Source organism: Camelus dromedarius, chromosome 5 (assembly GCF_036321535.1).
Source record: "Camelus dromedarius isolate mCamDro1 chromosome 5, mCamDro1.pat, whole genome shotgun sequence".
Classification (NCBI taxonomy): domain Eukaryota; kingdom Metazoa; phylum Chordata; class Mammalia; order Artiodactyla; family Camelidae; genus Camelus; species Camelus dromedarius.
Window position 1 is genome coordinate 29031047 of NC_087440.1, and position 14538 is coordinate 29045584.

General features: G+C 36.8%; 1 protein-coding gene across 1 annotated transcript; it reads right to left on the minus strand.

The window, feature by feature from the left end:
- Positions 1–7653: 7653 nt before the first annotated feature.
- LOC105089965 (olfactory receptor 4F15) lies at positions 7654–8592 on the minus strand. Its single transcript, XM_010981148.1, has one exon. It carries the CDS (start codon positions 8590–8592, stop codon positions 7654–7656), a length of 939 nt encoding a protein of 312 aa, XP_010979450.1.
- Between the last annotated feature and the right edge of the window lie 5946 nt (positions 8593–14538).

Genomic DNA, 14538 nt, shown 5'->3' on the forward strand with positions numbered 1-14538 from the left:
AATGCTATGGGTGTAAGCTCATGATCACAATTCACTTTCTATAAAAATAAGGCCATATGTAATATTGTATGTGACATCATAGCAATAGATAGGCACTAAAGGTATTCTATGAGTCAATATATGGTAGTGCTGGCAGCAGCCCTGTGGATAGGAAAGACAAAGCAGTTTCCAAAAAAGAGAGGTAATTTATATTATGTAAATATAGTATATGCTATGACATATATTACATGTATTATATATTTATAAAGAATAATTTATAATATCTGTACTGTTTATAATATTTTATATTAAATGCATATTTATAAGATGCATATATATAAGATATATAAATATATGATATTTCTCCCTATGAAGTGAGATTAGAGATAGAGAGATAAAGACAGAGATAGAGATAAATATCTCTATAAAGACAATCATCTTTCCATTCCATAAAAGAAGGGTTTTGAACTCTATTCAGCCTGCCACAAGGTAGAGAGCTAGTCCTCTCAGAGTAGGGTGAGATGGGATACCATACAGGGTGCCGACCATTTACTTTTGCATTGCAGCTTAGGCACTTGGCAGTGATGGTAGGCAGATCAGCCTAGTGAAGGGAAGTGCATGCTGCTGATTTTATGCAGAGATGTCAGCTAGCTGTTACGCCCACTTTCAGTGCCAATTAAGCAGTTCTAGAATATCTGGGGAAAGAGGCTGACTGACATCCAGAGGAGCAAGTCACCTTGTTCCTGTACAGTGAATTACCTCTAACAGGCTTTTACATGGGGATGAATACTGCCATTCTTTCTGCTTTTCTGCGAAGTCCAGCTACATACCTCTCCACAGAACTTTATGCCAATAATTTTATAGTTTATTCTTTCTTAGACCCTGAACAATCAAACAAACAATTAAGCTTGCCCACAATTAGTAGTATCTGTACCACAAGCCATCTTTCTTTTCAAGGGAAGTGTACAACTAAAGGTTTTTCCCTTTAGAAAGTTTTTTCTTCACCACTGTCCTTCAAGGCAATCTCTGAGTAGACTTTAATGCAATGGCCATTTACTTACAGTTGATGCCATTATAACATGAATAACTATTCATAAACAGGCTGTGTTTTCTCCGTTGTTAATTGGTCACAGAGAATTTCCAATATCCAAAGACAGAGATGTAGTAAGAGAGGAGGAGCCCGTGGGAATTGGAACCTCCTATTCACACAGGCTACTTTTACCTTCCAGACTGTCTATGGAGTCTTTCTTACTCCAGCCACAATTCAAAACTGGCAACTTTATGAATTACCCAATAAACAGATTAGAGCAATCCACTTGATTATGGTATATGTTGTCTCCAAAATACAAAGAAATTCACCAGGATTTGGTCCTCTTTCTCTGCTGGTATTTTAAGGTGCAGAAACTTTTAAAGAGGTACCCTGGTATGCTTCAGACCACCTAGAGATGTCACTGATGTGAAAGGCCCTTGAAATTTTGGTGGATTCATGTCATCATATGGCACACACGAGTCTTACTAAGGCACCCGGGGTGCTTACCACTTCTAGCTCACAAGGTCTAATTAGCATGATGTCTTTAGAGTAATGGACCAACATAATATTCCATTATGATACTGAAAACTTCAAGTATTCTCTCTGACAATAACATGAGAAGAATCAAGAAAATTGTATCAAAGTCTGGGTTCCCAAGGAAACAGATTCTGAGATGAAGATCAGCATATAGGATGCTTTTTAGGGAGTGCTATCAGGATCAATTCTTACTTGGAGTTAGGGAATTAAGCACAATGTAGAAGAGAAGTTAGAAGACAATACAGTTACAACAAGGTCTCAGCCAACCTTGCAAGAAGCTCTGAACCTGGAAAGAGCTTTCAGAATGGTCCCAAGTGAACTGCTAAGCAATCATTGAATGCAAACTTACACAGAAAAGGAGCATGGCCTGGGCATATCAGCTCTCTTTAGCCAAGGACATTCCAAAAAGGGCAGGATGTTGTGTGATGTCAGACAACAACCCTCCCAACAGCTGGGGGAATAAATTTTTCTGTGCTGAAGGGGGATCTGGATGGCAGAGCATAGTATACATGACATCCACCCATAACACTTGTTATCTTTGAGTTCTGGGAGCAGCTCCATCTGGACTTTGTTTAACCTCTTACCATGTGGGCATCTTATAAGAGGAAAGTTAATGGGATGAATTACAATACCTGCTCCTGAAGTGGGTACTGAGACCACAGCTGATTCTCATATCCCTCCTACTATGTGGTCTAAATTCCTTAGCTGGCAACTCTGCTGGCCTACACGGCTCACCTGATAAGGTGACTTAAGCCCTGACGTATGAGCATTCCAAGACCCTGGATACTATGCCCTTACTTAGCCATGGCTGCTGCATTTGTCCATTTACCATCAAAACTGGTTAAGAGACTTCTAACAGTCACCTGTGTGGATCAGCTGGTGCCAGACTGTATCCTCCCTCCTCTCACTGTGTAGCAGTAGCCTTACTCCTTCCTGATGATCAATTACCCCTGCCAGGGTAGTAATTCCTCATCTTCCCTGTTTGTTCTTGGTGCAAGAAGCCTGAATTTCCTGGGAAATAGCTATAGAGCAAAACTGAATGGAACTCTTGTTGTGTCTCTGGTGGAAATCTTTCCTCTTGTTACTAAAACTAGCACTTCTAAACTTATAGTGCCCAGAGCCTCAGGGACAGGAAGCTAAAATTTCCCAACTGTATCTTGGATCCTGGACCGAGGTATGCTACCTAATGGGGCACAGAGTATAAAATAATGATTATTTATTGTGTGTATTTGTATATATATGTCTCAAAATAATAAACTCCAAGTTGATACCGCAGCTGCAAATGCAGTAAGCCATCCATTGCTCTATCAGATCAGTGGATTCTGGGTGGTGCAGTATGTCCAGTAGATCCCATGGTCATGTGCCAAACCCCGTATCTCCTTTTCTTTAATGTGAATCCATGGTATGATGTGATGTTTTGTGGCAACTCATGTCTGCATTTTAATTACTCTGTAATCCTTAGGAAATCATTGATTCAGAACCATAAAGATTTGTTGTGATTACCAAATTGGTGATACTTGCTATAAACTTCACATCTTTTCTCTTATCAGTACCAGTTTTTCTAATACCATGTATGCCAGGTAGTATAGTCCAAGTAGAAGGGCTCTAAGCACACAATCTGGAACTGCTGCAAAAACCATTTTCCAGATCTCTATCCCTTTCAAAAGTGACAGAATTTCATATCTTCCAGTATATGGGTTAAGGTGGTATAACTGATACAGAATACGTTTCCTCCAGAAACAGGAGTAATCTACCAAGCATCGTGCTTCCTTATTGGTGACAGAAGTTGCAAGATGTGATACTTTTTCTTTCACTTTGAAGAGGATGTTCTGATGTTCTGCAGACCACTGAACTCCTAAAACTTTTTTCCAACTTGATTGAAGAATAATTGACAAGCAGAATTATGTACATTTAAAATATACAATGAAATGATTTAAGATACATATACGATGTGGAATTATGACCAAGATAAAGAAAGTTAACACATCCACACTCTCGCATAGTTAAACTGTGTATGTGTATTTGTGTGTGGTGAGAATCTATTCTTAGTAACTTTCAAGTAAACAATACCATATTATTAACTATAGTCACCACCCTGTACATAGCTCCTCTGAACTTTTTCTTCTTATGACTGAAAGTTTGTACCCTTTGACCCATATCTTCCCATTTTTCCCTCCTCCCAGCCCCTGGAACCACCATTCAATTCTCTGTTTCTATGAAATTGGCTTTTCTTCCTCCCAAAGATTCCACATATAAGTGATACCATACAGCATTTTTGTCTGGCTTATTTCACTTAGCATAATTCCCTCTAGACTCATTCCTGTTGTCACAAATGGCATTATTTCCTTTTTTATGGCTGAATAACATTCCATTGTGTTTATATACATAATGTGAACTTGGATCCATAATAATATTCCATTGTGTATATATATATACACCACATTTTCTTTACCATTCATCCATTGAAAGACATTTATGTTGTTCACATACCTTAGCTACTGTGACTAAGGCTGCAGTGAAGACGGGTGTGCAAATATCTCTCCAAGCTACTGATTTCATTTCCTTTCAATATACAGCCAGAATTAGAATTGCTGGATTATATGGTAGATCTGTTTTTAATTTGGGGGGAACTCCATCCTGTTCTCTGTAAAATTTTATGCAGTTTATGGTAAATTAGTGGCTGCCCCAAATTACATTGCCTGCAACAGTACACAAAGGTTCCCTTTTTTCATATCCATATCCATTTATCTCTTGTCTTTATGATAATAGCCATTCCAACCCTCACTGTGGTTTTGATTTTCATTTCCATGATGATTAACAATGTTGAGCACATTTTTATATGTCAGTTGACCACTTGTTTGTCTTCTTTGGAAAAATGTCTATCCAGGTCCTTTGCCCACTTTTAACTGGATTTTTTTCACTACTGAGTTGTAAGAGTCCCTCATATATTTGGGATATTAACCCTTTATCAGATATATGGTTTGCAAATATTTTCTTCCATCCTGTAAGTTGCTTTTTAATTTATTGATTGTTTTCTTTGCTATATAGAAGCTCTTGTAGTTTGATATACTCCCACTTGCTTATTTTAACTTTTATTATCTGTGCATTTGGTGTCTTATCCAAGAAATCATGGCCAAGACCAATGTCAAGAAGTTTTTGCTGTATGTTTTATTCTAGGAATTTTACAGTTTCAGGTCTTGCATTTAAGTCCTTGATCCATTTTGTCACCTCCTAAAATTTTAATGATGTGGCAATTTCCTCATTCTTCATAGAATTTATTCCCTCCTTTGAAAACACATGTGTATTACTAAAGCATCCAATGCACATGCCATTTCTTTCTTAAATGGTTTGATAACATGATGTCATTAATATAATAAACAAGTGTAAGGATCCATAAAATGTTCAGATGGTCCAAATCTCTTCAGACTATATATGACAAAGGGTAAAACTGCAAATATGTACTATTTTTCATTCTATGTAAATGCTAACTACTTCCAATTCTCCTTTCTAAAAGAGATGGGGAAGAAAATTTCCTAGATCAATGATTACATCACACCCGAGGCTGTGTTAATCTAATCTGCTGCAGCAAAGATACTATCTTCAGTACAGCAGCTGAAATAAAGGTTATATTGGGGTGAGTTTACAATAGTCCATTGTCATTCTCCAGGATCTGTCTGGCTTTTGTAGGGGCCACAGTGGTAAATCAAACTGAGAAACAATAGAGACCACCATTCCTGCATACAATGGGTATCTTTTTGCCATCACTATCCCTACAGAACTTAATATACTTTTTGAAATACTGTCCTGGCCTGTGGATAAGACAGTTTCAGTGTCTTCCCCTCTACAACAGCTGTAACCCACGGGGCAAGGAAGCAGTGAGGGAGTTGTACCAATTAGCAAGTATATCCATTTAGGTTATACATCCAGGAAATGGTGTAATCATCACTGGGGGTTGTCACTTCGTGGACACTAGATCTCAACCAGGACTCCATGTATACCTACTCCCACATGCCTCCATTCAAACAAAAGGGTCACAATAACCCTTCAGGAATCCAGATGCAAATGTCAAAAACTGTGTCCAACAGTCCTCAAAATGTTGTGATACTCCTTTTTTTCCTGGTGTAAGATTATGTAAGTAAATGGTCACTGGCACCTTTGGGAAAAGTACTGGGAGAATCATTGCGATGTATACTTACTGAGCTGTTGCACAGTTCTTCCTCCTGGCAGCTCTATAAAAGCAGCCTTGGTGATGCCATGTCCCTCAGCCCCCACTTGAAGGAGAGGGTTAGGGGTTATTTTAGTATGTTACACATAATAGATCCATTCAAATATCTTCTTGAGCCTTTAGACTCCATCCTCTACAGTATATTAGGGAAATCTTGGCATTTCAACTTCTTTGATAGCAGTAAGTGCCTAGAAATGATGGCTAGTTGGTTTTAAATACACAATAAATATTTGCAAATTTATTAACTCCATAAATACAGGGCTTTGAGGGTGATGGAGTAACCAGAGGAAGGCCCACAAATAGGGATTATTTTCAAGTAAAGGTGTTATTCTGATAACTTTTATTACCAGAGATGCACTATAGTACAGGAGTCAAGGCGACAGATCCTGGATCAAAACTGCAAGACTTTATGTTCAGGCTTATTGCTTAATAGGTATTAAATGTTTAAGATATTTATGCCTCAGACCTTTCCTCTGTGAAATGAGATAATGAGAGTATCCATTTCATAAGATTTATGAACAATACCTAAATTGTAAAAAGCACTATGTGAATCACATCAATTATTACCTCCTCTAGGACACAAATGATGACAATCAACTCCATTGCTTCATGAAAGAAATTTCAATTAATAGGTTCCTTTCTATTCTTTAGTAACCATATAAAACAACAGACAGCATAAGTTCTTGAAAAAAGAGGAACTTCACATAGATTTTATAAATATTTCATTTTCTATTTGCTGAAGTATTTTAAATTTATCTTTCTGGCAGAGACACAATGATCTTAGTGTGATTTACTCAAGCAGAGTACACAGTTCACCAATCACATTTATTTCCCACAAAGAGAGAATATCATTAACTATTAAGCATTTGTGGGACTTCAAGCCTACAAAATAGAATTTAATCAAAGAGCTCTCTGAATACCACTGTAGACAAAAGAATATTATTTAATAATGAATTTTAAATTTTTTTCATAATTAAAGCTATGATTTAAAATTTGGCTTTGGTAGGATCTGAAAAGGGAAATATAAAGATAGTGGTAGAAATTGGGAAAAGGTTTGCAAATGATAAAGAAGTATTAAATGCTAATGACAATTTGCTCAGAAGAAGAAATACAAATGAGAGATGTAAAGCTCTCCCTTCAAATAGAACCACAGGAAAGGGCTGTAAGAGTGGAACATGAGCAGAATATGGGTCAAATACAAAAAGCTGATTTGAAAGTGAAAGGGCCGTGGCCTGGCAACCAGAGGCATGGTTTCTGGTACCTGGGAATCTCTGGTGGTTTCTGGCTGTGTGCTTTTTGGCAAACAGCAGTCATCTCTCAATTCCTGGGGTTTAGCATGTGCAACTAAGGGGGTTAGAACTAATGGTGTTGGTAATCTATCCTAGCTTTAAATTCTAAAATTCCAACATAGGATTAACAATTTCCCAGACTGCCAGATAGAAATGCTTGATAAGGAGGTAAAATATGTAGAAACTGGAGAAATAAGAATCAAATAGAGTAGGAACAAAGGGAATTAGAATCAAGGTAGGTAATAACTAGATGAAACAAAGTAAGAATGCCTAGTTTGTCTATCAATAGAATAATTATTCCAATAAAGAAAAAGACAAAATATTATTATTTGCTCAATTACATGGCACTCTTGTAGACCATGTAGGTTTCAAGGGACACATGATTTGGTTTTTAACACTTTAATGTACAGAGTGTCAAGGAATGACATCACTTTAAATTTAATGGTGAAATAGGTACCATAATTTAATAAATAGCATATTTCTAGATATATAACATGGCCTGAGTCTTGAGTATTTCTTTGAAATTGCATAATGTCTTTTCTGCAACCAGCGTGAAGGAGAATCTATAGTTTCATATCTTCATAGCCACTCACTTAGGAAATACTCTTGTAATGAACAAGACGGCTGCAAAGTCTCCTCATTGACACTTTCATCTCTTTGTTCCTGAATGTATAAATCACTGGATTCAGAAAAGGAGTGATAAATGCATCAAAAATAGCAAGAAATTTATCCAGGTGTGATGTGGGAGAAGGCCATGTGTAGAAAAACATCAGTGGCCCAAAGAACAAAACCACCACAGTGATATGAGCTGACAAAGTAGAAAGGGCCTTGGATGAAGCACTAGAGGCATGTTTCCAAACAGTGAACAGAATGAAGATATAGGACATGACCAGCAAGACAAAGGAGCCCACAGAAATGAGCCCACTATTGACAGTTACCATGAACTCCAGTTCTTGGGTGTTTGTGCAGGCAAGTCTGAGGAGCCGTGGAAGGTCACAGTAAAAACTATCTAATATATTAGGGCCACAAAAAGGCAAATCTATTACAAAAACTAATTGAACCAATGAATGGATAAGGCCAATGATCCAGGAAGTGACCAAAAAACATAGACACATTCGGGGACTCATGATGGTCAGGTAGTGGAGAGGCTTGCATATAGCCACGTATCTGTCAAAGGCCATGGCAATGAGCAGCACCATCTCAGTGCCCCCAACAGCATGGCTAAAGAAGATCTGGGTAATACATCCACAAAAGGAGATGGCTTTGTGCTTCTTAAAAATATCACAAATCATTTTAGGGGCTGTGATTGAGCAAAACACCATATCAATGACTGAGAGGTTAGCCAGGAGGAAATACATGGGGGAGTGCAGATGAGAATCAAAGGTTACAGTGAACACAATGACAAGGTTTCCCATCATGCTCGCAGAGTAGAACAAAAAGGAGAAGACAAAAAGGAGGAGCTGGATATCCCATGAATTGGTGAATCCCAGGAATACAAACTCTGATACTATGGAGTGATTTGTTAGATCCATTGCCTTAAGACACCACCAGGGTCAGTTTTCATGTTATCTAAAGGAAGAAAGAAGATGAAAAAACATTGTCTAGGCAGGTATTAGTGTTCAAGAAAGAAAGCCTCTAGTCCATGAAAGTAATTATCACATGAACACCTCAAAAAACCAAATAATCTTCACTAAATGCACATCTGACTTCTGCTTAGAGGAGTCAGTTTGTTCCCATGTGACATTATTGTTTTCAAAGCTACTATTACTAAATTATTCTTCCTCTGGACCTCTTTCCTTTTATGTACTATTTCCTGCTGTCTAGCAGCATATAAGAGCATCATCAGACACTTTTGACTACAATTTCAGCCATTCACATGAGCCACCTAACAATCCCTCATGCACAGCATACAGCTTTCTAAGTCTCTGTTCTGTTACTCATGTTGCTCATAGAACAACTTCTAGAGCAATAGGAACCTTTAAAACTTCCTTCTTTCTTTCACTTCCAAAATGTCTCTCATTCTATTCTTCAAGTCACAAAATCCTTCTCAACATCCCAGCTCAAATGCTCCCTCACTTGTGAAATCTTCCGAATCTGCCCAAGTGTCTATACCCACTCTGCACTATTAGCATTTACTTCACTCTGCTGCTCATGATTATGTAAGTTTCCATCTTTTTAATTAAAACACATCTCTTGAGTACAAGAATCATGTCTGGTTCATCTGAGGAGCCCCCACTTCCATTACAATCACCAGGAATGACCAACGCAACCAGGTATTTAATGAGTGTTTCACACTTGTTGAATCAAGGAAGCACATCATAGTTCAGTAAGGTTCATATTAGTAGTTGGATCTGGAATTATCTGAATCTGGATTTATCTGATCTGGAATTATCACAGGATCCCAGGCCTTGTTCCTGCAGCTGTTTAACTACCCAGAGTAATATTTGCACAAGAAAATTTTATCATCAGAAGAAATATGGGATATCAATTATTTATTTAAAACAGTAAATAAAAGGGCCTTTGATATGTTTCAAAATGAAAAAAAATCATTTTATTTTGTAAATGATGTTCACTCATTGGATCCCCAAAGATAAGAACTCTGCCAAATAAGGACAGTCACTTTTCTTTTTCAAAATAAATTTGAAATAAAGAGTGACAGAAATAAAATACATGGTGAAAAGAGCCAGACAGTGCCTGTGTCTGTGATTGAAAGAGGAGGATGACTGAGTTATAAAGTACAGAAAAAGCACTAAAGAATATAGGCCAGATTCCAGCATGGGGAGGTAAAGACAAAATTACAATCCTTCAGGAATAAAGAATAGCCATAGACAAACCATCAGAGGTCCACTGCTCGTGGGATGTTCCTGATTTAGTACAACATCCATGTCTCCCAGCTAAACAATGTCTGTAGAATGAGATATAGGAAGTATATCTGCTTATTATCACGAAGGTAATTGGTGGGAGAGTTTACACTAGAATCAAGAACCCCTGTCTCCTGTTGAAAATTCTTTGTGTTTTAATAGCCTTCGTATTAGTTTCCTAATTCTGCTGTAACAAATTACTTGGAAATTAGTGTTTGAGAGAAAAACAAATATATTATCTCACAGTTCTGGAGATTTGAAAGCCGAAACAGGTCTTCCAAGCTAAAATCAAGTTGTCAGCAGAGGTGCATTCCACCTGGAAGATCTAGGAGAGAATCTACTTCCTGGCTTTTCCAAGGTTACCTGCATTTTTTGGTTCATGACTCCTTCCTTTCTCTTCAAAGTACATCACTCCAAACTCTGCCTCTGTCATCCCATCTCCTCTCTGATTCTGACGCTCCTGCCTTCCTCTTATAAAGACTCTTGTGATTACATTGGGCTGACCCAGATAATCCAGGATAATTTTATCATCTCAAAATTCTTAATTACACCTGGAAAATCCCTTTTACCACGTAAGGTAGCATATTCACAGGGCCAGAGATTAAGACATGGACATCTTTGGGGACCATTATTCTGTATACCACAACTTTCTTACATATGAACAAATAACTTAGGGGTAAAAGGAAAATCTTAAAATTAAGCAATAAATCTGACAGAAGGCATTTCAGAAAGCCTGTAATAAAGATAGAAGCTATTGAAGGAGGAAGGACAAATAGCACAACCTGACATTTTCCCTGAAGCTTCGCATAAGTGACTTCTGATTCCAACTATATCCAGCACCAAGTCTGATCAACTAATGTCCACAATGATAGGGAACTTAAAATAATCAGCCAACCAAAATGTTCTTGGACGAGTAGGTATATAATTGACTCCTGAGTTATTCTCTGAATGATTTTTGTTCATTAAATCAATAAGTATTTTTGAGTGCTCAGAATACCAGGCACCACTCCAGGCATTGGGGATGTAGCATGGACAAGAATTCCTGCCTTTGAAGAGTCCATATTCATGACAAAAAATGTAATTTTGATCTGTTACATACAGCTCTTCCTTCTCTAGAAAGGATAAGAACAATTGAAAAAGTGCTATAATTCATCAAATACCTGGGGATTCTCAAACATTCTGCTTCCTTTTAACTCAGTCTCCATCTTCAGAAGGTCTCTTCTCAGTATTCTGACCGCTTCCTTTATCTGAGTCTTCACATAAATAATTTTTATCACACTAATTTTCAGTGGCATTCTAATAAATATGCATGAGTTTTATCTCCCCAAATATATTATAAGACACTGGAGGCAGGTTTCATATATCCTAATCCTTTGCACTGATTGAAAAGCAGCTCAAATAATGCTAGACGGATTTCTTGACTTACTCACTTATTCGTTCAGCAAATATTTATGCAGCATCTATAAAGTGCCTAGTACTCTGCTAAGCCTTAGAATAATATAAAGATAAAAAAGAATAGATATCAATCATGTGGAAAAAAGCAATGAAGTAAGAAATTGAACATATATAAAGTGGGACCATAAGGTTATCAAAATAATTTTAAGCAAGAGTTGTATAAACAGTTTTATGACTTCTAACCAAAACCTCATGTCGTGAATTATGAACTAATCAAATTTTTGTTATGAATGGGAAGAAAAATCATTGAAAAAGACTTTCTTCTGATCACTAAAGGAAAAATTGTCTAATCAAGGCATTTTAAGGCTTCCATGAAGTAAGAAAAACAATAATACATAGGAAGTAAAAATATAAGTGGTGCTTCCCTCCAAGTTGAGATTTGAATAGCAAAAAATTATAAGTGAAAACAGCAAAGAAATGGCAATAAATTTGACTGTTAATGAATTTATAAGGAATAGAGTTAGAAAAATTAAAAGAGGGGTTTTGGGGTCACTTAGAAAAAAAATGAGATTCTGTGTGATTTTACACCAAGACAGAGTCTAGCCAGAATGCAAGAAGGACATTAAAAAAAAAAAAAAAAGAAGCTTAATACTTAAAAAAAAAATCAGAAATAAAACTTATATAAAGATGAGAAAAAAGATGAGAAAAAGGAATGCAAAGCAAAATCGGATTTGTGAATGCAGCAGCAGACCAGGAGATGGTCAGTTAGATGGAAAGTAATGATAAAGAGGAAGAAATGGTAGAGCGGGAGCTTGTTCAGATGTGCAATCTTAAAAGCCCCAATGCCCCAAATTATTTTTCACTAGCACCTCTCATTAGAGTTGCTTTCCTTTAGGCTAGCATACTGCATTCCTTAGTTTTACTTACATTACTAAGGGAATGATGCCCTATTAAGCTATTACAAAACAAATAAGTTACCAGGTGACTTTCCTTACCTGAGATCCTATACATCTTATGCAAGATATGAGAGTTTTGATGATGAAGAAATAAGTAATCCCTTTTAACTCCGATTTATTACCCAAGAAAGATTAACTTGAATAGGTAGGTAGCTGCAGAAGACAAGTAAAGAGCAGATGAGCTCAGCAGGAGATGGAGAGACTCCAGAAATGAGGGCTGAAGCTGAGGAAAGAAGTGGGGTCAAAGACAAAATGTATCTCCTTTCCATTCAAGAGCAAAGAAGACAAAATAATACAAACAGCAAATATCAGCCTATCTGGAAACTTACCTAGCTCCTGTTTTCCAGGCTTCAAATTTCATGACTATCCATCTAATGGCTCTGAATATAGCCTCTGAATGGCTTCAAGTGGGAGATACTATGTTTTGGATGTTTGATCACTTTGAGCCATCCGAGACCTTCCATGGAAAAAGTATGTACTCTCCTAAGCCCATTGCCATTAGAAAATATACCACTTTGAGTCCTCTAGTTTTGGTCTAGCTATTAATCTTGAGAATTATAATGACACAAATTATAGCCATCATTTATTTAGATTACTTAAGTGATTATGACGTGTGACAAACCCAGATTCTGCAGCATTTGATGGAATCGTCATTTAAGTGCCTTGATCTATATGGAATAAGAATTGGACAACCCTTGGAATAGATTCATGGTAATTTTACACTTAAAAATTTTGGAATAAAACAGAGAGAGATGCTTATCATCCCCAATTGATAAAATCACTCATCTGGAAGAAATCTAAAAATAGGTTCTGACCCAGTTCCCCTTTTTTGTTTGTTTGTTTCTCCATCCAGGACATGTCAGTTCTTCTACAGTTTACAAAATCTGAAAACTCATTTTCTTCCTTGGTTTCCTGCCTTTTGTTAGCATAATAGTCCAAAGGTTCTTCCTGACAAAAGAAAATCTCTCATCCTTTTAATTAAGTCGATGTCCACTTAATTCCTTCTCTGTGAATACAAAGAAGTTGTCAGCAACTCTTTCAGATAAATGTTTAATATCCTTGAACTTGGTCAAAGCAAGTAAAAGTTACTCATCTGTGCCCTCTAGTTTTAACTATCTCAATTCCTTTAGCCTTCCCTCACAGGATCCATTTTCTATCCCTTTATCTTTGTGGCTCTAACCCCCCTCCCCCCCAATTCACCACCAAACATCTCACTGTAGTGACCTAGGGGAAAATTCTAAGAAATGTTTAGAAAACATAAAAACAGGAGGTTTGATTGCTTGCTTTTAAACACTATATATTTAGTTTCCTTTTTTTTTCCTCTATTTTTTTAATCTAATTTTTAACCGACACCACATTATTTAAGTTCAGGGCAAGTTAGAACTATAGATACTTTTCTTCTAAGTAAGTTTTCAATTATTCTTTCTTCACCTTGATTGTATGAAATTGGGGTTTTATTTTTTAAAACATCACTTATTAGTATCTAATGAACTTTCTTCTCTTTATTTCTTAGTTCTTTAAAGATAGAAGTAAAGCAAACAACAAGCCTGTTTTGAAGACACGAAGTGTATCTGTCTTTACTTTCAGTGTTAATACATTTCTCTGAAGATCCTTGGGTACAGTTAACAACTCAATGTGCAGCCTAGTCCTGACCACACTGTGGACTCTAGCCTCTGCAAAGTATCTTTAGTTGCACCTTTGGATCTCCAAGTCACTTCTGAGTCCTGGTTAAAAATTAAGGTTCATTCTTATTCTCCATATTCACAGCCATTCATAGTTATTCTCCTGTTGTGCTCATCATCTCACCACCACTACCTATTTCTTCCTGCCTCCAGGCCACAGCTTAAAGGAAATATACAAGAAGTGGATTGTTACCTGAGTTTTTCTTGTCACTGAAGTTTATCTGGTTTAGTATCTTCCTCCTGTTGTCAACTTCACCCCATCCTTCCCTTGTATCTGTTCATAGATTATTATCTCAAGCACACAGAATTATATAAAATGTTTCTAAAAATGGAAAAAATAGCTAATTAACTGCACTAGAGGATAGTGACCTAATAATGCTGTAGTGACCTGGAATGGAAAAACTAAATTAGTCAAGGAAATTGTCTTCTAAAAAATATATTCATTGTGATCAAGGCAACAAAGAGGAAATGTTGATAATGAGTCACAGGAGGGAGGGATGACACTGGAATATTTAACAAAATCAATGTATGTTATTTTATTTGCCGATTTAAATCCTATCATGATGGATGAAAGATTCCCTGGG